The following is a 26,240-nucleotide window of genomic DNA, read 5'->3' on the forward strand; positions in this document are numbered from 1 at the left end:
CAACCCTTCCTCGTCATCTCGACACCAGCTCTGGAGCTAAAGCACACGCTGGTGTCCTCCTGAAAATGTGTGAAAACTACATGTGTGAAAACTACATGTTTGAAAAGGAGAAAAACACTTATGTTATGAGCACAGTTTGAGAGAGAGAGAAAGAGAGAGATAGAGAGAGAGATGATTTCAAAGTATACTGCTTTGCTAATGAAAAGAAGTGTATATAGCAGACAGAGACCTATACAGAATAATGTGTTTCCTTTCTCTCTGACAATGTTCTGTTTCTGACGATCTGCTCAAACGCCTGTATCTGTACCTTCTTCATCTGCTGCAGTACTTTGTAATTTTACATGTTTTTGTTCTTCGTGAAGGAAACTTCAAGATCTGCTCTGTTTCTGTCATGATTTAAACATGAAGGCCCTTCATTGATCTGATTATAAAATTGTCTTCTGAATCCTGACAGTTTTCTGAAAAAGCTATGTTTCTATGTCAGTCGTTCTTCGATTTTTCAAAAAATAGCAGACCTACAAGCTCGTAGCGCGCCACTCGGTGGAGCGCTATGAGCTTGTAGATCTGCTATTTTTCAATAGCTAAATCATAACATGATGCTAACACCAAAAGGGGTTCCCGCCCCAAAATGATTTCTCTATCTCCCTCTATCTCTTCCCCCTCCCTGGCACTGCGCAAAAAGCACTGCATACGGATCTGTAATATTACAGCAAACTCCCGTTAAACTTTCCAACAAACTCCGGTAAACTCCCGAATTGTACCAGTCCATCACACCTGCATATTACCGTATATTACTTTATACGCCTGCTAAACTTAATTAATTGCATTTTTATAGGCCTTTTCCAAAGGGCTTTACAATGGTTCATTCATTCATACATGCATTTGGGAGGTTAACGGGGAAATCTAGGGCCCAATATAAATTGCCCGGTACTCGAAACTTATATACGATGGAGCTCGTTATACGAACCTCTAGTCTCGACACCTGGAACGTGACAATTAAAGGTTTTATGACATTCATTTTCATTTATTTTTCTTTTTCTTTTTTCTTTTAGGTTTTATGACCTCAATTACACCCAAAAAACCCTGAACTTTGAACATTCAGTGGATTTTCTGTGGTCTGAAGTTTTCTTTGGGGTTTGGAAGCCTTTTGAGCTACAATGAAAACAGGCAACACAGTGAAAACAGTGACATCTGCTGGCAAATCCCATTGACATATATGGGATTTGCAGGCTCTTGCATCTCAAACTGCCGGCAAATCAGAGCACCTGTTTGAGCCAGAAAACCCCAGATCACAGAAAATCTACTGAATGTTAAAAGTTAATGTTTTTTGGGTGCAATTGAGATTAGAAAACCTAAAAAAAAATAAGAACAATTCCAAAACCTTTTTTTTAATGTCACATTCCCTTTAAGCCAATTCTGAACACGGAAACAAGTCAAACCAGTAAGACGAGCCTAAAGGGCGAGGCGCGACCTTACCCTTTAAGGTCGAGGAGCGACCTTACCCTTTAAGGTCGAGGAGCGACCTTACCCTTTAAGGGTGAGGAGCGACCTTACCCTTTAAGGGCGAGGAGCGACCTTACCCTTTAAGGTCGAGGAGCGACCTTACCCTTTAAGGTCGAGGAGCGACCTTACCCTTTAAGGACGAGGAGCGACCTTACCCTTTAAGGTCGAGGAGCGACCTTACCCTTTAAGGTCGAGGAGCGACCTTACCCTTTAAGGTCGAGGAGCGACCTTACCCTTTAAGGTCGAGGAGCGACCTTACCCTTTAAGGTCGAGGAGCGACCTTACCCTTTAAGGTCGAGGAGCGACCTTACCCTTTAAGGTCGAGGAGCGACCTTACCCTTTAAGGTCAAGGAGCGACCTTACCCTTTAAGGTCGAGGAGCGACCTTACCCTTTAAGGTCGAGGAGCGACCTTACCCTTTAAGGTCGAGGAGCGACCTTACCCTTTAAGGTCGAGGAGCGACCTTACCCTTTAAGGACGAGGAGCGACCTTACCCTTTAAGGTCGAGGAGCGACCTTACCCTTTAAGGACGAGGAGCGACCTTACCCTTTAAGGTCGAGGAGCGACCTTACCCTTTAAGGTCGAGGAGCGACCTTACCCTTTAAGGTCGAGGAGCGACCTTACCCTTTAAGGTCGAGGAGCGACCTTACCCTTTAAGGTCGAGGAGCGACCTTACCCTTTAAGGTCGAGGAGCGACCTTACCCTTTAAGGTCGAGGAGCGACCTTACCCTTTAAGGTCGAGGAGCGACCTTACCCTTTAAGGTCGAGGAGCGACCTTACCCTTTAAGGTCGAGGAGCGACCTTACCCTTTAAGGACGAGGAGCGACCTTACCCTTTAAGGTCGAGGAGCGACCTTACCCTTTAAGGTCGAGGTCACGTGCACGCGTCCGCCTGGGTGACGGCAGACTGCTGGGCGAGCACTGGCGTTTTGGAAGGGGGGGGGGGGGGGGGGGGTGTGAGAGGGGATCAGATCAACATATGGAATGAATTCTGTCCATATGGCCATATATGGAGCGTCTCTTGAGTGTACAGGGTTTGATGAGGTCAGATCGACGCATGGAATGTCAGAACAGGTCAGCTCCATATATGGAGATCTATGGGTGGCAGCGCGGCAGCTCCGTATATGGAGCGTCAACCATATATTGGTGGCGTGACGTGTCACAAGGCGTATATATGGTGGTGTGTGACTGACGGATCGACGGTTTTGCAGGTTTTCATAATAATCTGCGACATGCGGTCGCAGCATGCACTTACGTGCATACATTGCAGCATATTACGGGCACTTACAGTATAGTACAGTATACTGCAAAGCAGTGTTGTTTTTGGCAGCAAATTTTAGTTTTTTTTAGTCTTAGTCACATTTTAGTCACCTGGAATGTATTAGTGTTAGTCTAGTTTTAGTCGACTAAATGTCATAAGATTTTAGTCGACTAAATCTACAGGCGATTTAGTCGACTAAAATGTATTTTTGCGGGTCTTGATGCCGTCTTAATGAGTGTTTTTACACTCACAAGTGTGAGCTTGTAGATCGGCTATTTTCAGCAAGTGTAAAAACACTCATTACGACGGCATCAAGACCCGCCAAAATACATTTTAGTCGACTAAATCAACTGTAGATTTAGTCGACTAAAATCTTATGACATTTAGTCGACTAAAACTAGACTGACACTAAGACATTCCAGGTGACTAAAATGTGACTAAAACTAAATGAAGTTTCAGTCCAAAGACTATGACTAAACTAAAATAGAGATTTGTTGCCAAAAACAACACTGTTGTATACATGCAGCTCTGCTATGCTGGCCACGTTGTCCTCGTATAAAAGACGCAAGGCGCAGCAGAGTGCTTTGATCAAACTGGAAGGAAATGAAAGTCGATGAAAACAGATAATCATTGAGGTTTTAATTAAATGCATGAATGCACTGGAGCGTTTTCTATTAATCCATTCTGGGCGGGAACCCCTTTTGGTGTTAGCATTATGTTATGCTTTAGCTATTGAAAAATAGCAGATCTGCAAGCTCATAGCGCGCCACTCGGTGGCGCGCTATGAGCTTGTAGGTAGCTTGTAGCTTGTAGCTTGTAGCTATGAGCTTGTAGGTCTGCTATTTTTGAAAAATCGAAGAACGACTGACATAGAAACGTAGCTTTTTCAGAAAACTGTCAGGATGTAGAAGACATTTTTAGAATCTGATCTCAGGTCAGAATGGGTTAATGAACTGAAACCAGCTCCATTCATTGGTTAGAGATATGGGGCTGTATTTTGCGTGTCTTAAGTACCAGGTCTTATTCCCTAACTTGAGTAAACTAAAGACCTGGAGGCGTGGTCAATGCTCTTTGGCCACTCAGAATAGCCAAATGGCATTGACCACGCCTCCAGGTCTTTAGTTTACTCAAGTTAGGGAATAAGACCTGGTACTTAAGACACGCAAAATACAGCCCATAGGCTTCTATTCAACTGCTTCTTCTTGTGTAGACGCACGCACGCACACACGCACATGCACGCACACACACGGACGCACGTACGTAGACACACTCACGCACGTACGTGCGCACACTGTCACAGCCATTATTCCCTCAGGTATTGGTGAGTGTCGTCGTCGTCGACGACGACCCCACCCACCTGGCCCGAGAGCCTCCTTATTAAATATTGATAAAGTCGTTCCCCATATTAGGCCTTAACGAGGCCCTGTGTTCGTTAACGAGGCCAGAGCGGATGCATTATTTAATAAAGGCCGAACACATTCCATCACCATAAAACACCTTGAAGACATCCAGACCTGAGAACAGATTACAAATGTCTATAAATATATATATATATATATATATATATTCAGCTAGATCTCCTTCATATATTTATAAAAGTCTTCTCTGAGTCGTCACCGTTCAACAACTAGATCAAGAATGATGATACGTCATAATGAAAGCTTACATCCTGTACTTTAACTGTATTTTGGGGCGGGAACCTTTTGGTGTTTAAAGCATTATGTTATACTTTAGCTGTTGAAAAATAGCAGATCTACAAGCTCGTAGCGTGGCACCGAGTGGCACACTATGAGCTTGTATAGGTCTGCTATTTTTGAAAAATCGCGAAAATGTGGCGCAAATCTTTGAATATATATTCTTTCAGAGCTAATGTTTTTAACTCAAATCTTTGCTTCTGGGGGGTCCCTGGAACTACATATTTTCAGATGGGGGTCGGCGGCCAAATACAGATAATTCTTGGGGTTCTTGACGTGAAATATTGAGCACCAATGATATAGAAACATGAGGTTTTTCAGAAAACTCTCATGATTTAGAAGACATTTTTATTCGACGTCAGCCAAAATGGGTTAATAATCTGTAAAAAAAAAAAAAAAAAAAATCATACTATATCATACATGTTTGTGACCAAATGGTACTTAGGTCTGAAGTAACTTGATTATCTAGTCCGTCTGTCTGCAAGTTTAAAGGCAATCACGCATAGTCAAGTACCTTGGCTGGTCAGGTGTGAGAGGAAGTTAGCATACTATTGTCTCAACAAGCTATCATCTGCTATTCCTATGTATGTCAAATCAACCAACACCCAGAAACCTCTGTTTGATGGAAAACTGCATATGTCTGTAAATACAATGTTAAGGGAGTCTTGGGTGGCAGGCGGACGCACGGTCAGTCTGCTGTGGGCTCTCTGTCTTGGTCTGTGCTTCTTCAATAAATACAATCCATGGATCTTCAGTTCACCTCTCTGCCTGCGTGTTTCTTCATCCGATCGTCTGATGCTTTGGCCTACAGTCTGCAGTTTGCTATTTAGTATAGAGAAACTCATTCAGCCTTTTGTCTCTAGTAGTTTAGTTAGTGTAGTGGGAGTAAAATATGCTCCACATATACACGCACGCACATATGCGCACACACACACACACACACACACACACACACACACACACACACACACACACACACACACCCGCATATACACGCACGCACACGCAGAGAGACAGACGGAGAGTTGGAGATGAAACTCGTGCCTGTGTGTCTGTCCTTTGATTCTGAGAGGTCACTTTGACTTATCTTTGGCTATGAAGCTTTCAGAACGTTCCCCTGCCCATAATGTATTGGCAGTAGATTTGCCCGTAATCCTCAAGTTTAAAGTTATTTTAAGTTTGAAAAGAACTGGTTGGAATAACGTGTTCCTTCCACGCGCTACGTCCAACCAGGGAAACTCCCCCCTGTCAGGTGTAAAGGAGCAACTTGGACACTCAGGCATGAAGGAAGCGTGAGTTCAAGTCTGTTGCTCTCCCCTTGTCCCCCATATATGGGGACTAGGTTGGCGGAGGGTGTGTAGAGCCCAGGATCACATTAGATGATTGACACAGGGGTGAAAAATGGGTTACAAAATAGTGGGATAAAAAATATATTCAAAGAAAACCTCAAGTTTAGCAGCGACTGTGTCTCAGGAGGTAGAGAGCAGGTCGTCGTAGGTCGGCGGTTCGAATCCCGGCTCCTCCTCCTCATGTCTAACATGTCGAAGTGTCCTTGGGCAAGATACTGAACCCCAAATTGCTCCCGATGTGCTGGTCGGTACCTTGCATGGCTTCCGCCGCAATTGGTGTATGAATGATTGTGTGAATGGGTGAATGTAATGAAAAATAAAACTATGTAAAGCGCCTTGGATAAAATCGCTGTATAAATGCACCATTTACCATATACTGTAATATACAGGTGTGATGGTACAATTCGGAAGTTTACCGGAGTCTGTTGTAAAGTTTAACGGGAGTTTCCTGTAATATACACATCTGTATTCCATGCTTTTTGCGCAGTGCTGATTTGACTCTTACACTCTCAGAAAGAACGCCTGTGGACAAACGCTAAACCATTACAACTTTGGATTTTCACCACTTTAACCATTACTTAACACACTCCCTACTTTTGGCGGAGTATACTCCGCCATAAGGAATGTAATAACCTTCTGCTTTTGGCGGAATTCTCCGCCAGATAAGCTTTATAATTGATATCAAACCGGATCGCTGATTTCTATTTTTTTCATTATTATTTTGGCTCGGCCTTACCTTCTTTAGCGATCCCATTATGCAGGCTGACTAAAAGCTGAATGGAGGGGAAAGGAACTGGTTGGAATAACGTGTTCCTTCCACGCGCTACGTCCAACCAGGGAAACTGTCGGGTGTAAAGGAGCAACTTGGACTCCTCATGCATGAAGGTAGCATGAGTTCAAGTCCGTTGCTCTCCCCAGGTTGGCGGAGGGTGTGTAGAGCCCAGGATCGCAATAGATAATTGACACAGGGGTGAAAAATGTGTTACAAAATTGTGGGATAAAAAATAGTAAAAAATAAAACCCAAAAAACTCCATGTCCAGTATATGGGTTGTTTATGGTCGCTGTGAGTTTTTGTTGCGGAAACAATTGCATCTCACCACCGGTATACACGATCTGCTCAATAATGCTATTATGTACAGTAAAGCACTTTAGGACACATTTATGCATAATGATGAACAACAACATACTTCTAGACACGACATACTGGAAGCACAAATTACAGTTTTACAAACTGCACTTCCAGTATAATCCATTCTGAACGGGAACCCATTTTTGTGTTAGCATCATGTTATGCTTTAGCTATTGAAAAATAGCAGATCTCTAGGTCTGCTATTTTTTGAAAAATCGAAGAACGACTGACATTTTTTAGAATCTGATCTCAGGTCAGAATGGTTTAATCAGACCAGTGTGTGTCCAGTGGAAACCTCATATGAATCTGATCTCAGGTCAGAATGGGATAAGCATGCAGCCTTATTATAATGTGCATTTATTGGAAGACAATGTGTGGAAGCTTTCATTTGGAGATGTTATGTGAAAACCTTTGAACAGCAAAGTGCAGTGATGTGAACATTTAATGAGTTTTATAAGTTTTTGTTTAAAAAACACATTATGCAGCATTTGCATACGGAAGCTTGGATAGAGCTAGAGTGCTGTATCTCCCAGCTATAGTTTTGATGTAACCTCAAAACAATATTTAAAATACATTTAGGAGCATGCAAAAACCTTCCATGAAGTCCTGCTTGATGTGTAATCCCCCAGTGTACAGTATGCATACCGTAGCTACACACTATCAATGCATGGACACAAGGCCACTCATTGTGACCAGATTTGACTGAGAGCCTGTCATCTCATCCCCAAATGAGTAAATAGCACGGCTGCAGTACTCAGTTTAGAGAGTTTTTGGTTAAACCAGTCATTAGTCCTACAACTACAACCTATCTCAAACCCTCACCCTAACCCTAACCTCCCACGGGGCAGACTCGTCTAAACTAAGTATGCACCCCAATAGCACAGCCTGGCAGACTCCTCACATACTAGAGCATGTCTGAAATAAGTGTCAGAGCTGAAATTGACATGTAAATACGAAATGAATGCTTTAACATGTAGCTAGGTGTAATGTTAGAGACCACAGAAGACATGTAAATATGAAATAAATGCTTAAACATGTAGCTAGGTGTAATGTTAGAGACCACAGAAGACATGTAAATATGAAATAAATGCTTAAACATGTAGCTAGTTGTAATGTTAGAGACTACAGAAGACATGCAAATATGAAATGAATGCTTAAACATGTAGCTACAGGTGTAATGTTAGAGACCACAGAAGACATGTAAATATGAAATAAATGCTTAAACATGTAGCTATAGGTGTAATGTCAGAGACCACAGAAGTGAACCTTTCAAGCCTGTTTTCTCAACTCACTGTTTCTCTGCAAGACATTACTCTATAAGCCATATCTCCAAAACCGGTGGGTCAAACTGAACAACCAAAGAAAATTAAATGGCAAACCCTCAGTCAAATTTGGTCGCAATTATTATGCAAAGAAAAATCATGGGGGAGGTCTATATATATATATAACAAAAGTCCTATGATTAGTTTCCGTTCACCACAACGGTGGTGTCACATTGTCCCATGTAAGTCAATGGGGAATTTGTATTACTTTTTTAATTCATTAATACTTTTGTTAGATTGGGAAAAAAGGGCTTCGTTAAGACCTCCGTAATAGTATGGTCAGTGCCCGCGTGAGGAGCAACGACGGTGTTTCAGACGTTCAGACATTGAGTGAACTTTTGTTAGACATAAAATGTGGACGAGCTAATCTGTCCTACACACACACACATTCAATTCCCATTAACAATGCATGGATAATTTACAATGTCTGAGCAAATCGGCTTCGTGTCTATTTTACGCCATGATGACGTAGAACATTGTAAGAGCGCCCCTCACTTCACAGGGGTGTGACGTTTTATTGTGCACTAATAGAGTGTCGCACTAGTGAAAATAGCCGATCTACAGGCTCACAACGCGTCGCGATGCAAGGCGTTCTGAGCTTGTAGATCAGCTATTTAATTTTAGCCTATACTTCTAGGTCTTTCCGACGGAGACATTAATGTGATAGAGTTATCTCCTGATACAGCCTGATGAATGCAGCTGCTTTACAGAGCCATTATTACGGGGTGTGTGTGTGTGTGTGTGTGTGTGTGTGTGTGTGTGTGTGTGTGTGTGTGTGTGTGTGTGTGTGTGTGTGTGTGTGTGTGTGTGTGTGTGTGTGTGTGTGTGTGTGTGTGTGTGTGTGTGTGTGTGTGTGTGTGTGTGTGTGTGTGTGCGTGCGCGTTACTCTCAAAGTGTCTGGCTGGTTTTCATAATGAGCTCCTCCATATTGCTACACATGCACATACTTACTGAGCTATTCAACTGACAAAAGCAGTAAACAGAGGCACGCACACACACACACACACACACACACACTCGCGCGCACACATACACACACACACACACACGCACATGCACAAGCATGCACACGCACACAGAGCATCTGAAAGAAATGAGAAGTGGCATTTCATCAGATGATATTATTGCCTCATGATGGTGTAATGTTATGCATTCTGTTGCTCGATGCAGGAACGTCTGCTTATTGTCCTAAAGTAGAGGGACAACAGCAACATATTTTGCCTCTCAAAGTTGCTCACATTGACAACTTAATAATAACTGCAATTATTCTTTAGGCCTTTGTTTAACCCATTCTGACCTGAGATCCGATTCTAAAAAATGTCTTCTACATCCTGACAGTTAAAGCTATGTTTCTATGTCAGTGGTTCTTCGATTAAAGAAAAAATAGCAGACCTACAAGCTCATAGCGCCACTCGGTGGCGCTATGAGCTTGTAGATCTGCTATTTTTCAATAGCTAAAGCATGACATAATGCTAACACCAAAATGGGTTCCCGCCCAAAATGGGTGCCACCGCGCCATTCCGACTTACCAGATCTATGTTTCGAGGGAGCCTGCAGCTGCTGCTGGTCAAGATGACATGGATTGATTGAACTGTGAATTGTTTTCCGATCAGATCAGAAGGGGCTTTTGCATCTTTTGGAGACATGGAGCCGACACACACAGCTGTGTGGTGGAGTGCCTCAATTGGTTGATTTGATTTGATTTGATTTGATTTGATTTGATTTGATTTGATTTGATTTGATTTGATTTGATTTGATTTGATTTGATTTGAAAAGCATAATCATAATACAACATTATAATCGGCGATTCAAGGATTTCACAGTAAAGTCCAAAGACGTGTTTCCACTGAGGTCCTCTCACACTGAACGGAAACAATACTTTAACATTTTAAACACACAACAGTACATAAACATTACATACACAACACAACAAGTACATCCCTACCCATTACAATACATCACAAATACACAACGGTACATAAACATTACATACACAACACAACAAGTACGTCCCTATACCCATTACAATACATCACAAACACATAACAGTACATAAACATTACATACACAACACAACAAGTACATCCCTACCCATTACAATACATCACAAATACACAACGGTACATAAACATTACATACACAACACAACAAGTACATCCCTACCCATTACAATACATCACAAATACACAACGGTACATAGACATTACATACACAACACAACAAGTACATCCCTACCCATTACAATACATCACAAACACATAACGGTACATAAACATTACATAGACAACACAACAAGTACGTCCCTATACCCATTACAATACATCACAAACACATAACAGTACATAAACATTACATACACAACACAACAAGTACATCCCTACCCATTACAATACATCACAAATACACAACGGTACATAAACATTACATACACAACACAACAAGTACATCCCTACCCATTAAAATACATCACAAATACACAACGGTACATAAACATTACATACACAACACAACAAGTACATCCCTACCCATTACAATACATCACAAACACATAACGGTACATAAACATTACATACACAACACAACAAGTACGTCCCTATACCCATTACAATACATCACAAACACATAACAGTACATAAACATTACATACACAACACAACAAGTACATCCCTACCCATTACAATACATCACAAATACACAACGGTACATAAACATTACATACACAACACAACAAGTACGTCCCTACCCATTAAAATACATCACAAACACACAACGGTGCATAAACATTACATACACAACACAACAAGTACGTCCCTACCCATTAAAATACATCACAAACACACAACGGTACATAAACATTACATACACAACACAACAAGTACGTCCCTATCCGTCCCTCTAAGAGGACCCTTTTATAGGGCAACCTTTTCCAGTAGCCATAGTTTAGTCTTCTGTTTAAACGTCGTCAGATTGGAGGTCAGTTTAACACTGGTTTCCAGGCTGTTCCACTGTGTGGCTCCTATATAAATGAATGAGCCTTTGCCCACTTTACTTTTCAAAGCAGGGAGAACCACTTCTGCAATACTGGCTCTGGTGAATGGTTGTGTACCTGGTTTACCTCGTTGTTCATCGTTTACCTCGTTCACCTGGTTGTAATACTAGTAGAGAATGGTGCCAGAAGTGGTTCGAGGTGTTGACAGTAATTGCAATGTACAGTACACATTTGAAAAGACAGTGTCACCATGTCTTCAATGTACAGTATACACATTTGAAAAGACAGTGACACCATGGGCAGTATTATGCGTGACCAGGTCTTATCATTTAACTTAAGACCTGGAGGCGTGCATGGTCAATGCTGTTTGGCCACTCAGAATAGCCAGATGGCATTGCATTGTCTTGGTGTTGGACAATGTACAGTAGACATTTGAAGGACAGTGTCTTCGTCTTGTGGACAGTGGGAGAGATATCTGCTATTTTCAGAAAGCAACACCCGAGCACAATCAAACGAAGGGACTCTTTTAGTTCTACTGGATCTCGTCTCCACTGTAGTCCCTCCCTAACATTTTAGTCTAGTCTAGTCCCTCCCTAACATTTTAGTCTAGTCTAGTCCCTCCCTAACATTTTAGTCTAGTCTAGTCCCTCCCTAACATTTTAGTCTAGTCTAGTCCCTCCCTAACATTTTAGTCTAGTCTAGTCCCTCCCTAACATTTTAGTCTAGTCTAGTCCCTCCCGAACATTTTAGTCTTAAGGTTGTATTCGTCGACGAAATTGTCAATATATCTAGTCTAACTATATATTAGTTTCAATCACCATAGCATCGTTTTTATTTCGTTCTCGGCAGTGAAAAAAATGTAGTCGACGGACATTTTTCGTCACAGTCTTAGTCGTCAACAGAATGAAGACTGACGCGTAGCTCCTCTCGTCCCAGTGTCTCCACAGGACAGTAATACAATAATAATAATAATAATAATTGTTAGGATCTGTCTCTCCACAGACCATGTCAGCCCTGGCCACTCCCACTTCCCCTTCCACTCACCTGTCTCCAACACCCTCGTCATTCCACCTGTGAACAATTTTTTTTTAAATATATATATATTTTTCATCCCACGATTTTGTAACCCATTTTTCACCCCTGTGTCAATCATCTAATGTGATGGGCTCTACACACCCTCCACCAACCTAGTCCCCATATATGGGGGACAAGGGGAGAGCAATGGACTTGAACTCATGCTTCCTTCATGCCTGAGTGTCCAAGTTGCTCCTTTACACCTGACAGGGGGGAGTTTCCCTGGTTGGACGTAGCGCGTGGAAGGAACACGTTATTCCAACCAGTTCCACCTGTGAAGAATTCGGCAATCAACCTTCCCCCTATAAGACTGGACTCATTGCAGACATTCAGTTGTCAGTTCATAGTTTGTTGTCGGTGCATGTTTCCAGTTTGACTGTATACCATGTCATTGTTCTGTTTGGTTCCTGAGTGAGATTTATTCCTGTTTTCCGATGTTCTTCTCGAGGATAAGATTTATTCCTGTTTCCTGCGTTCTCAAGTGTGAGACTTATGCATTGATTCCTGAGTTCTATACTTCAGTGTAAGATTTTGCCAATTTCCTTATTAAATACTTTGAAATCGACACTGTTTCCTGTGACTCTTCATATTGGGTTCAATTATCTCTGCATCTTGACAATAATACTACTACTACTACTAATAATAATACTACTACTAATAATAATAATATTATTATTAATAATAATAATAATAATAATACTAATAATAATAATAATAATACTACTACTACTAATAATAATAATATTAATAATAATACTAATAATAATAATAATGTGTCTCCACAGGACAGTGCCACGGTGCAGTTCTGCGCCAACAAGCTAGACAAGAAGGACTTCTTCGGCAAGTCGGATCCATTCATGGTTTTCTACAGGAGCAACGAGGACGGCACGTAAGTGGCTCCCTTTCCCTCATCACTGTGGGCTGGGGAGCGTGAAATGGAACCAAATGGACCCACCGGGCCCACAGCTGTTTCTTCAGGGACATTATAGCAGCGACACCACAGCTGTTTCTGTAGGGACATTATAGCAGCGACACCACAGCTGTTTCTTCAGGGACATTATTTTCTGGCAATGCAAGGAATGAATGCATTCGCCATGTATCCGAAGGAAGTCTGATCCAATCCCTTTTACATTTTCTCCAGTTTAATCCTGAGTTTAAAGTTTTGTTGTATTCAAGATCAGATTTTATAGGCATGTTTAAGCCTCCAGGAAAATCCGTGTTGACTCGGTTCTTAATCCACTTGTTTTTCATTAAAACGTCTTTGTCCTAAAACTGTCCAGTTGGGATTGTGTTGAAGTCCATGCAGCGCCTTTTAGAGCTTCAGTGCCGTGAGCCATGAAATGTTGAACCAACCTTGTGGTTGTCTTTTTTTTGCATTGTTAATATTGTATCTGTGTTGTAGCTATTGTTTTACCCGTTTCTCCGACATATTGTAAACCACATTTTTCACTTAAATAAATGCAGTTGCTGGTTCTGGGGGGGGGGGGGGGGGTTGGTTCACCCTGGACAATCTCTTAATGACCGCAGGAGAGGAAACACTGTGGGGGCAATTAGTGTATGAGAGAATGAAACGCACCGAAACCAACAGGGGAAAAGAATCCTCGTACGTTTGGCTCACGAGCAACAAAGACCAAAGACGCGAGATGTAAAACAAACCATGAGGGAATATATAAAGTAACAGCTTCACCATTCGGCTCGCATGAAATCTCAGACTGCCTTTCTGTCTTCAGCTAGTGTTTTATATAGACGTGGTTGGGAAATGGGTCCCCACGGACGCCCTATAGGCTGTTGTGGGATACAGGTCCCAATTAGTATGTGGGGGGCAGCTGAAAGGCTCAGTGCTGGGTATGGTCAGTGGTCAGTGCTGGGGGCTGGTCAGTGGTCAGTGGTCAGTGCTGGGGGCTGGTCAGTGGCCAGTGGTCAGTGCTGGGGGCTGGTCAGTGGTCAGTGGTCAGTGCTGGGGGCTGGTCAGTGCTGGTCAGTGGTCAGTGCTGGTCAGTGGTCAGTGCTGGGGGCTGGTCAGTGGTCAGTGGTCAGTGGTCAGTGCTGCTGGGGGCTGGTCAGTGCTGGGTATGGTCAGTGGTCAGTGCTGGGGGCTGGTCAGTGCTGGGTATGGTCAGTGGTCAGTGCTGGGGGCTGGTCAGTGGTTAGTGGTCAGTGCTGCTGGGGGCTGGTCAGTGCTGGGTATGGTCAGTGGTCAGTGCTGGGGGCTGGTCAGTGGTCAGTGGTCAGTGCTGGGGGCTGGTCAGTGCTGGGTATGGTCAGTGGTCAGTGCTGGGGGCTGGTCAGTGCTGGGGGCTGGTCAGGGCTGGTCAGTGCTGCATGGGGGCTGGTCAGTGCTGCATGGGGGCTGGTCAGTGCTGCATGGGGGCTGGTCAGTGCTGCATGGGGGCTGGTCAGTGCTGCATGGGGGCTGGTCAGTGCTGCATGGGGGCTGGTCGGTGCTGCATGGGGGCTGGTCAGTGGGGCGTGAGTGATCCTGCGACTTTGGATAAATAGGTGGGGACATGTTTGCCTCGTAGCTCTGTAAACCATTTAAACCCATGTTGTCAGAACGTTCTCAAACATTTTCATGTCAAGGACCCCCAAAAATATATGTAATATGCCTCCCCCCCCCCCCCCCATCTGAAAATATGTTGTTCCAGGGACCTCCCCAGAAGCAAAGATTTGAGTTAAAATGTTCACTCTGTAATAATATATATTCAAAGATTTGAGGCACATTTTTCAATAGTCCCCCTCGTAGCGCGCCACCGAGTGGCGCGCTACGAGCTTGTAGGTCTGCTATTTTTCTAAACTGTCAGGATTTAAGACATTTTTTTAATCTGATCTCAGGTCAGAATGGGTTAAGCGGGGATGTTTTTGGAAGGCTGAGCTCGTGACAAAGCATCAAAATGAACGCCGCACGAAAATAATCCTCACAGTGAGGTGTGTATTAAGTCAGGCGCGGTGCGGTCGCTCTCCGCAGGTGTAAAGGGAAATTGCCCGTGAAAGCAAACCGGGCGCAGCTGGTGCTGTTTGATGTTTGTTGTTGTGAGACTTCACGCTGCTGCGTGGAATAACAATCCCTGCTGTCGCTCTCTTTTCATTATTCATTATGTGCTTCATTATGCAGCCAACAAAAAACGCCGGGACAACGCTCCACACGTCCCAGACTCTTCTCCCTTCTGGCTCCAAAACTGTGGAATGCACTTCCCATTGCAGTCAGAACTGCAGCATCACTCCCAATCTTCCGCCGTAGTCTGAAAACCCACCTTTTCAGACTCCATCATGGCCCATAGCACTTACCCCACCCCCTTAGATAGCATTTCTGTAGACTTAGATAGCATTTGATACAGACTTATAGCATGTTATGTAGACGGCACTATAATTGCATTGTATGTAGTCATAGCACGCCATAGTACATATGTATAGCATAGTAGTATATATGTATGGTTTATATGTATAGTTTCATTATATAGATATTCCACTGTTACGTTCTTAGCTTACGCATGTTTCTTGATAAATGCTTTTATGTGATGTATTCCCATGCTTTTTTGTTCTTGCTTAATGTAAGTCGCTCTGGATTAAGAGCGTCTGTTAAATGCCTAAATTGTATCTCCTATCCTATCCTACTCCTATCCTCACATCCCCCCTATATGCCCTATGCCCTATGCCCTATCCTCACCGAGTCTGTCTTAATCATCCTGTGCCGAGCTCCCTTCAATTCTCTCTTCTTGCAATGGTCCCGATAACGTCTTTAACACCCACTCCCGACACAACCCGTCGAAAACAAATCAATAATTCATATAAATAAATAATAAACTAATCTATAATTAATCCATGGCTTGTGTGTCACCGTCACAGGTTTACGATCTGCCATAAAACGGAAGTGGTGAAGAACACGTTGAATCCTGTGTGGCAGTCGTTTACCATCCCCGTACGAGGGCTCTGCAACGGAGACTTTGACAGGTACGTGTGTGTGTGTGTGTGTGTGTGTGTGTGTGTGTGTGTGTGTGTGTGTGTGTGTGTGTGTGTGTGTGTGTGTGTGTGTGCACATGCACGTGCACGTGCGAGTGTGTGTGGTGTTATTTCTAAACACCATCTGTCCATCTTTTGATTTTTGCTTTTTGTTTTAGCAGCAAAATTTTAATCATCATTCTCAGTTCAAAAATGAAATCCAGCAACAACTCCTGCGTTCGTCTCACAATCTCTCTAAGCCAGGGACACAATGAAGGGGGCTTCCTTAAATGTACTTTCATCGTTCCATTCCTCTTCCTCATTAATTCAAGATCTACACATCGTTACAGGATCTCGTTGTGTCAGGACAAGACGTTCCCAAAGTTCCAAAAACTCGCTTTTTTGGGGCGAATGTTCCTCCCAGCATAGACATAGGCTAGCTGCTGGAATGGGGCTCAACCTTAGAGTATATATATGAATAGAGATGGCATCCGAGTTCTCCTCCCATCCACTTGCATTAATCAGACCAGTGTGTTTCCAGTGGAAACCTCGTATGAATCTGATCTTAGGTCAGAATGGGTTAAGTTGTAGTTCTCCTTCCATCCACTTGCATTAAGTTGTAGTTATCCTTCCATCCACTTGCATTAAGTTGCTCAAAAGCGCATGAGGCGATTTCACTCCTCCTTCCGGGTAGGAACAGAGTGCATTCTGGGATGGATTCGCCCTGAATAACATGAACGCGCTGGTCGTTGACTATATCATTGCACGCGTTCACGTGCGTTCACGTATGTAACAGCGCTCACGTGTCGTCGTTAACGTGCACAATGACAGTCAACGGACCAGTACATGTGTTTGGGCCCAGCGCTGGAATACCAATACCAATACCACCGAGTGGCACGCTAAGAGCTTTTAGGTCTGCTATTTTTTGAAAGATCGTTCAAATGTGGCGCAAATCATTGAATATATATATTTCAGAGCGAACATTTTTAACTACAATATTTGCTTCTGGGGGGGGGGGGGGGTCCCTGGAACTACATATTTTTAGATGGGGGTCCATGGCCCAATAGAGATAATTCTGGGGGTCCTTGACATGTTTGAGCACCACTGACAGAGACATATAGGTTTTTCAGATTTCTTTTAGGATTTACAAGCCTTTTTAAACCCGAAACCTGCAGTTTGCTATTACCAGAGAGAGAGACAGATGTTCTATTCTATGCAGAGAGAGAGAGAGAGAGAGACAGATGTTCCCTCGTGTCTCCTCTATTCCATTCAGAACGGACGGCGGGAACCCCTTTTGGTGTTTTAAGGATTATTTTATACTTTAGCTATATCGAAGAACAGCAGATCTACAAGCTCGTAGCGCGGCACTATGAGCTTGTAGATCTGCTATTTATTTATTTTTATCGTGAAAATATGGCTCTTTCAGAGCGAGCGTATTTTCAGAGCGAACGTATTTAACTCAAATCTTTGCTTCTGGGGGGGGGGGGGGGGGTCCGGGGGGGTCCGCGGCCAAATACTGATAAGTATAGGGGTCATTGACATGAAACCACTGACATAGAAACATAGGGTTTTTCAGAAAACTGTCATTATTTAGAAGACGTTTATAGAATCAGTTCTCATGGTCTAAATGGGTTATTACTCTGCCTACATGCATCTAAAAATAGACGCCCATCTGTAGGAAGAACACGGAATGCTTCCTAAAGCCTTGCATCTCACCGTGGTGTGCACTGTGTGTGCACCGTGCACCGTGGTGTGCACCGTGGTGTGCACTGTGTGTGCACTGTGTGTGCACCGTGGTGTGCACTGTGTGTGCACCGTGGTGTGCACTGTGTGTGCACCGTGGTGTGCACTGTGTGTGCACCGTGGTGTGCACTGTGTGTGCACCGTGGTGTGCACCGTGGTGTGCACTGTGTGTGCACTGTGTGTGCACCGTGGTGTGCACTGTGTGTGCACCGTGGTGTGCACTGTGTGTGCACCGTGGTGTGCACTGTGTGTGCACCGTGGTGTGCACTGTGTGTGCACCGTGGTGTGCACTGTGTGTGCACCGTGGTGTGCACTGTGTGTGCACCGTGGTGTGCACTGTGTGTGCACCGTGGTGTGCACTGTGTGTGCACCGTGGTGTGCACTGGGTGTGCACCGTGGTGTGCACTGGGTGTGCACCGTGGTGTGCACTGTGTGTGCACCGTGGTGTGCACTGTGTGTGCACCGTGGTGTGCACTGTGTGTGCACCGTGGTGTGCACTGTGTGTGCACCGTGGTGTGCACTGTGTGTGCACCGTGGTGTGCACTGTGTGTGCACCGTGGTGTGCACTGGGTGTGCACCGTGGTGTGCACTGTGTGTGCACCGTGGTGTGCACTGTGTGTGCACCGTGGTGTGCACTGTGTGTGCACCGTGGTGTGCACTGTGTGTGCACTGTGTGTGCACCGTGGTGTGCACTGTGTGTGCACTGTGTGTGCACCGTGGTGTGCACTGTGTGTGCACTGTGTGTGCACCGTGGTGTGCACTGTGTGTGCACCGTGGTGTGCACTGTGTGTGCACTGTGTGTGCACCGTGGTGTGCACTGTGTGTGCACTGTGTGTGCACCGTGGTGTGCACTGTGTGTGCACCGTGGTGTGCACTGTGTGTGCACTGTGTGTGCACCGTGGTGTGCACTGTGTGTGCACTGTGTGTGCACCGTGGTGTGCACTGGGTGTGCACCGTGGTGTGCACTGGGTGTGCACCGTGCACCGTGGTGTGCACCATGGTGTGCACTGTGTGTGCACCGTGCACCATGGTGTGACTATTTGGGGTCACAGCCTGTAAATGTTGAACCATTACATTAACGGTGATTACTCACAGGATATACCTTTTCAACAAAAGCATTATATCAGCCTCTAGTCTATATTATATATATATATATATGGAATCAGAATCAGAATCAAACTTTATTGTCAAATCACATTCCAAGTAACATGTGGGTATAATTCTTGCAGTTTAAAGAAAACATGAAGTGCATAGTAGGCCTACATGACTAATCTACATGGTACAATATATATGTAATCTACATGGTACAATATATATGTAATCTACATGGTACAATATATATGTAATCTACATGGTACAATATGTATGTAATCTACATGGTACAATATGTATGTAATCTACATGGTACAATATGTATGTAATCTACATGGTACAATATGTATGTAATCTACATGGTACAATATGTATGTCATCTACATGGTACAATATGTATGTAATCTACATGGTACAATATGTATGTAATCTACATGGTACAATATGTATGTAATCTACATGGTACAATATGTATAATCTACATGGTACAATATGTATGTAATCTACATGGTACAATATGTATGTAATCTACATGGTACAATATGTATGTAATCTTCATGGTACAATATATATGTAATCTACATGGTACAATATGTATGTAATCTACATGGTACAATATGTATGTAATCTACATGGTACAATATGTATGTAATCTTCATGGTACAATATATATGTAATCTACATGGTACAATATGTATGTAATCTACATGGTACAATATGTATGTAATCTACATGGTACAATATGTATGTAATCTACATGGTACAATATATATGTAATCTACATGGTACAATATATATGTAATCTACATGGTACAATATGTATGTAATCTACATGGTACAATATGTATGTAATCTACATGGTACAATATGTATGTAATCTACATGGTACAATATGTATGTAATCTACATGGTACAATATGTATAATCTACATGGTACAATATGTATGTAATCTACATGGTACAATATGTATGTAATCTACATGGTACAATATGTATGTAATCTACATGGTACAATATGTATGTAATCTACATGGTATAATATGTATGTAATCTACATGGTACAATATGTATGTAATCTACATGGTACAATATGTATGTAATATACATGGTACAATATGTATGTAATCTACATGGTACAATATGTATGTAATCTACATGGTACAATATGTAATCTACATGGTACAATATGTATGTAATCTACATGGTACAATATGTATGTAATCTACATGGTACAATATGTATGTAATCTACATGGTACAATATGTATGTAATCTACATGGTACAATATATATATAATCTACATGGTACAATATGTATGTAATCTACATGGTACAATATGTATGTAATCTACATGGTACAATATGTATGTAATCTACATGGTACAATATATATATAATCTACATGGTACAATATGTATGTAATACATGGTACAATATGTATGTAATCTACATGGTACAATATGTATGTAATCTACATGGTACAATATGTATGTAATCTACATGGTACAATATGTATGTAATCTACATGGTACAATATGTATGTAATCTACATGGTACAATATGTATGTAATCTACATGGTACAATATGTATGTAATCTACATGGTACAATATGTATGTAATCTACATGGTACAATATGTATGTAATCTACATGGTACAATATATATATAATCTACATGGTACAATATGTATGTAATACATGGTACAATATGTATGTAATCTACATGGTACAATATGTATGTAATCTACATGGTACAATATGTATGTAATCTACATGGTACAATATGTATAATCTACATGGTACAATATGTATGTAATCTACATGGTACAATATGTATGTAATCTACATGGTACAATATGTATGTAATCTACATGGTATAATATGTATGTAATCTACATGGTACAATATGTATGTAATCTACATGGTACAATATGTATGTAATCTACATGGTACAATATGTATGTAATCTACATGGTACAATATGTATGTAATCTACATGGTACAATATACGGTACAATCCTATCCGTTTCTTCCTCGATCTCAAAATGACATCCATGGGTACCTACAGGTATCTATGTTAGACACACCCACAGACACACCCCCAGATTCTCAGCCACACCCACAGGTTTATTGTGGAGTGTGGAGTAGCTATTCAACCACCAGGTGGCGTCGGCCCATGATGAGCAGAGCTATTAAGTCTTAATAGCAGGGACCCCCTTAGCTGAGAAAGATGAAGCAGGGACCCCCTTAGCTGAGATAGAGATGAAGCAGGGACCCCCTTAGCTGAGAAAGATGAAGCAGGGACCCCCTTAGCTGAGAGAGATGAAGCAGGGACCCCCTTAGCTGAGATAGAGATGAAGCAGGGACCCCCTTAGCTGAGAGAGATGAAGCAGGGACCCCCCTTAGCTGAGAGAGAGATGAAGCAGGGACCCCCCTTAGCTGAGAGAGAGATGAAGCAGGGACCCCCTTAGCTGAGAGAGATGAAGCAGGGACCCCCTTAGCTGAGAGAGATGAAGCAGGGACCCCCTTAGCTGAGAGAGAGATGAAGCAGGGACCCCCCTTAGCTGAGAGAGAGATGAAGCAGGGACCCCCTTAGCTGAGAGAGATGAAGCAGGGACCCCCCTTAGCTGAGAGAGATATGAAGCAGGGACCCCCTTAGCTGAGAGAGATGAAGCAGGGACCCCCTTAGCTGAGAGAGATATGAAGCAGGGACCCCCTTAGCTGAGAGAGAGATGAAGCAGGGACCCCCTTAGCTGAAAGAGAGATGAAGCAGGGACCCCCTTATAATATAATCTACATGGTACAATATGTATGTAATCTACATGGTACAATATGTATGTAATCTACGTGGTACAATATGTATGTAATCTACATGGTACAATATATATATAATCTACATGGTACAATATGTATGTAATACATGGTACAATATGTATGTAATCTACATGGTACAATATGTATGTAATCTACATGGTACAATATGTATGTAATCTACATGGTACAATATGTATGTAATCTACATGGTACAATATGTATGTAATCTACATGGTACAATATGTATGTAATCTACATGGTACAATATGTATGTAATCTACATGGTACAATATGTATGTAATCTACATGGTACAATATGTATGTAATCTACATGGTACAATATGTATGTAATCTACATGGTACAATATATATATAATCTACATGGTACAATATGTATGTAATCTACATGGTACAATATGTATGTAATCTACATGGTACAATATGTATGTAATCTACATGGTACAATATGTATGTAATCTACATGGTACAATATGTATGTAATCTACATGGTACAATATGTATGTAATCTACATGGTACAATATATATGTAATCTACATGGTACAATATGTATGTAATCTACATGGTACAATATGTATGTAATCTACATGGTACAATATGTATGTAATCTACATGGTACAATATGTATGTAATCTACATGGTACAATATGTATGTAATCTACATGGTACAATATGTATGTAATCTACATGGTACAATATATATATAATCTACATGGTACAATATGTATGTAATACATGGTACAATATGTATGTAATCTACATGGTACAATATGTATATATAAAAATAAATAATAGTGATGTAGCCTACGTTTAAATATAAAGTAGTCTCTACTAGAACAAGAGACCAATTCAGTTCAGTCTGTGCGGTGTGCGGCGTGAGGGTAATTAGACAAGTAGAAACTGTTCAAGAGTCTATATATATATATGTATATGTAGTTGCCACTAAGCATGATCCACTGTTCCATTCATTCAGCTGACACACACATCCTGGAAACGTATTATATAAAAAAATAAATTAAAATCGGTGGAGCAGCTGTGAAGGAAACAGAAACAATGATGGAAAAGTGGAGGAGGGTGTTGATTGGAGGAAAGTGAAGGTGAGAGAGAGAGTGATTGCGTGCGTGCATGCGTGCGTGCGTGCGTGCACATATACTTGTGTGTGTGTGTGTGTGTGTGTGTGTGTGTGTGTGTGTGTGTGTGCACGCGTGCATGTGCGTGTGTGCGTGCACACACAGCAGGATTTACTTTCTTGTTATACTTTCAAGGATCTCGTAGACTATAATATTCTTTGCCAGGTTTCTGCCTGACAGTAAGGACAGTATCTCTCTCTCTCTCTCTCTCTCTCTCTCTCTCTCTCTCTCTCTCTCTCTGGCAGCAGGTGGTTATTTATTTTCCTAACGTAATAAAGCTGAACGTGGAATTGTTTCCGCGAGCGCAGGCAGGCATCAAAGGAATCGCTTCTTCTTCTTCCCTGTTGTCATTATTAAAATGCAACCAGAAGAGGCAGGTTGACTCTCTCTCTCTCTCTCTCTCTCTCTCTCTCTCTCTCTCTCTCTCTCTCTCTCTCTCTCTCAGTCCCGCCTCGCCAAAGATCACAAGCCACGTCTGTCTATAATGAGGGGCTGTGGGAAGTGGCATTGTGTCAAACGCTGTGTCTGTGTGTGCGTCTCCGACACACTATGTTGTTTTCCTCGACTAAAACTAAGACGAAAAATGTTCGTCGACTACCTTTTTTCACTGACTAAAACTAAATAAAAACGAATCTATGATGACTAAATCTGAGACTAAATATACTGACAATTCCGTCAACAAATAAAAACTAGACTAAAATGTTAGTAAGGGACTAGTGGACAAAATAGCAGATCTACAATCTCACAACGCGTCGCGCTGTGTTAGATTGTATATCTGCTATTTTCAGCATGCAACCAAAGTGTAAAATATGTCATTACAACGACATCAAGGCCTGTCAAAACACATTTTAGTCGACTAAATCAACTGTAGATTTAGTCGACTAAAATCGTATGACATTTAGTCGACTAAAACTAGACTAAACACTAGAACATTCCAGGTGACTAAAATGTGACTAAAACTAAGTGAAAACTATTCAAGAGACTATGACTAAAACTAAAATCAAAATCTGCTGCCAAAAACAACACTGTCTGTGTGCGTCTCCGACACACTCTGTCTGTGTGCGTCTCACGCCGCAAACGTGAGCCTCAATTACAAAAGGATGAGTCATGTTCATTAACCGTCTTCCTGCCATTGCCGAAGCCCTTCGGCAATTGAAGCATTAATTTGATATTAACGCTTGCTGCCATTGCCGAAGCCCTTCGGCAATTGCACTTTTATAGTGCATATGATTGATCAAGCCATAATGCTACTCACGTTAGCCGGTTAGCTAGCAGTGTTGTTAACACTGCACTGGATCGTTCATATTAATTCACCGTCGCCATAAGAATCCATTCTATCCGTTTCTTTCAATCGCCTGTATCTCCTATTCCTTGTCCCAGATGGCATTTTTGGTCAAAACAGCGTTTCTTTGACGGCACGAGCCGACGTTGTGGAGTGCTAAAATGTACCGGCATGATTCGATCATGTAAACAAAGGTTGTCTTGGCAACGTAAAGCTGGCAGGGATAAGCTCACTTCCGGTTGAGGCAAAATGTGGCTTTTCAAAATAAGAGCTCAAATTAAAAAAATGCTGGCATGAATTAGGTCCTAATTTCTCAATAAATGGCAGCAGTAAAAGGGTTAAAGGTTCCTTAAAAATAGCCTGAGGAATTATGTGTGGATCATTGGCTTTGGAGCGCATGTTGTTCTGAGTGTCGTGCGCTTAATTGTATGTCGTGTGATCACCGTTTGGGGAAACAGCAGAGTTAGAAGTATAGGGCTGTCCCCATTGTTTCTCGTTTTTCCGATCCTGATATACCGATATACCGAATACCGATACCAGTGTTGTGATATAGCTATCTAGCTATATATCTGGTGTTGTGTTTATAGCTATCTAGCTATATATCTGGTGTTGTGTTTATAGCAGACTCCTCACTCAAATGTGCACTGTGTGGAATCACTGGTTAGACTGGCATAGTGTCGACCCCTTACCCCTGTGTGGGATCGCTGGTTAGACTGGCATAGTGTCGACCCCTTACCCCTGTGTGGGATCGCTGGTTAGACTGGCATAGTGTCGACCCCTTACCCCTGTGTGGGATCACTGGTTAGACTGGCATAGTGTCGACCCCTTACCCCTGTGTGGGATCACTGGTTAGACTGGCATAGTGTCGACCCCTTACCCCTGTGTGGGATTGCTGGTTAGACTGGCATAGTGTCGACCCCTTACCCCTGTGTGGGATCGCTGGTTAGACTGGCATAGTGTCGACCCCTTACCCCTGTGTGGGATCGCTGGTTAGACTGGCATAGTGTCAACCCTTAAAAGTAGTGGAATGAGCATAGCGTAACCCGTTACATTTACCCAACCACAGCAGACAAGAGGGTCTAATATTGTGATTTTATTGTTGAAAAGAATATAATTAGTGAAGGCCTCCACGTCGGTGTGTCAGTGTTGGCTGCCTTTTAACAGGTTCACTGCCACCTGCTGGAGGAAAATCCAACTTCTGACTGCCACGGTCTGTTGGGGGCGATTCAGAGGTTTGCGCACACAGCACAGAACCGGATGTTGTGGGCGGCCATCTTATGCTAAATAAATAGCGTCAATGCTAGCGAGCTAAACTATAGCCATCCTTGCTCTAGAAAGCACCAGTGGTTCAGTGGCTCAATATCTTGTGACCGCGCGTCGAAAATATGAACGCTTCTAAAGACTCTAAACTAAAGCTTGTGAATAATCCCAGTCCCGCCCCCTTTCATGACGACGCCCAGGCCCAGTCCCGCCCCCTTTCATGACGACGCCCAGGCCCAGTCCCGCCCCCTTTCATGACGACGCCCAGGCCCAGTCCCGCCCCCTTTCATGACGACGCCCAGGCCCAGTCCCGCCCCCTTTCATGACGACGCCCAGGCCCAGTCCCGCCCCCTTTCATGACGACGCCAGGCCCAGTCCCGCCCCCTTTCATGACGATGCCAGGCCCAGTCCCGCCCCCTTTCATGACGACGCCAGGCCCTGGAAATAATTCCTAATGCAGTTTTCCCATAGACATTTCAAAACGTATTTATTTAAAGACAGTTACGCCGCGGACAAAGCCAACTCGAGTCGTGATAACTCATGACAACAAAACACAATATTTTGGACCAAACAAATAATTACAAAGAAGAAAAACAACTGCCGTTTTTTTGTTCTTTCTAATTCTTTGTTCGGCCCGAAAGATTG

General features: G+C 42.7%; 1 protein-coding gene across 1 annotated transcript in view; it reads left to right on the forward strand.

The window, feature by feature from the left end:
* The window catches only part of LOC310863414 (copine-8-like), a gene marked incomplete at both ends in the record, with an annotated part of 239,759 nt that overhangs the window by 169,195 nt on the left and 44,324 nt on the right, over positions 1–26,240 (forward strand). Inside the window, 2 exon segments of the mRNA XM_083771725.1 lie at positions 13,106–13,209; positions 16,164–16,268. Of these exon segments, the coding sequence (XP_083627851.1) occupies positions 13,106–13,209; positions 16,164–16,268 (209 nt within the window).

This window comes from Protomyctophum parallelum, assembly GCF_964188405.1.
Source record: "Protomyctophum parallelum genome assembly, chromosome: 8".
Classification (NCBI taxonomy): domain Eukaryota; kingdom Metazoa; phylum Chordata; class Actinopteri; order Myctophiformes; family Myctophidae; genus Protomyctophum; species Protomyctophum parallelum.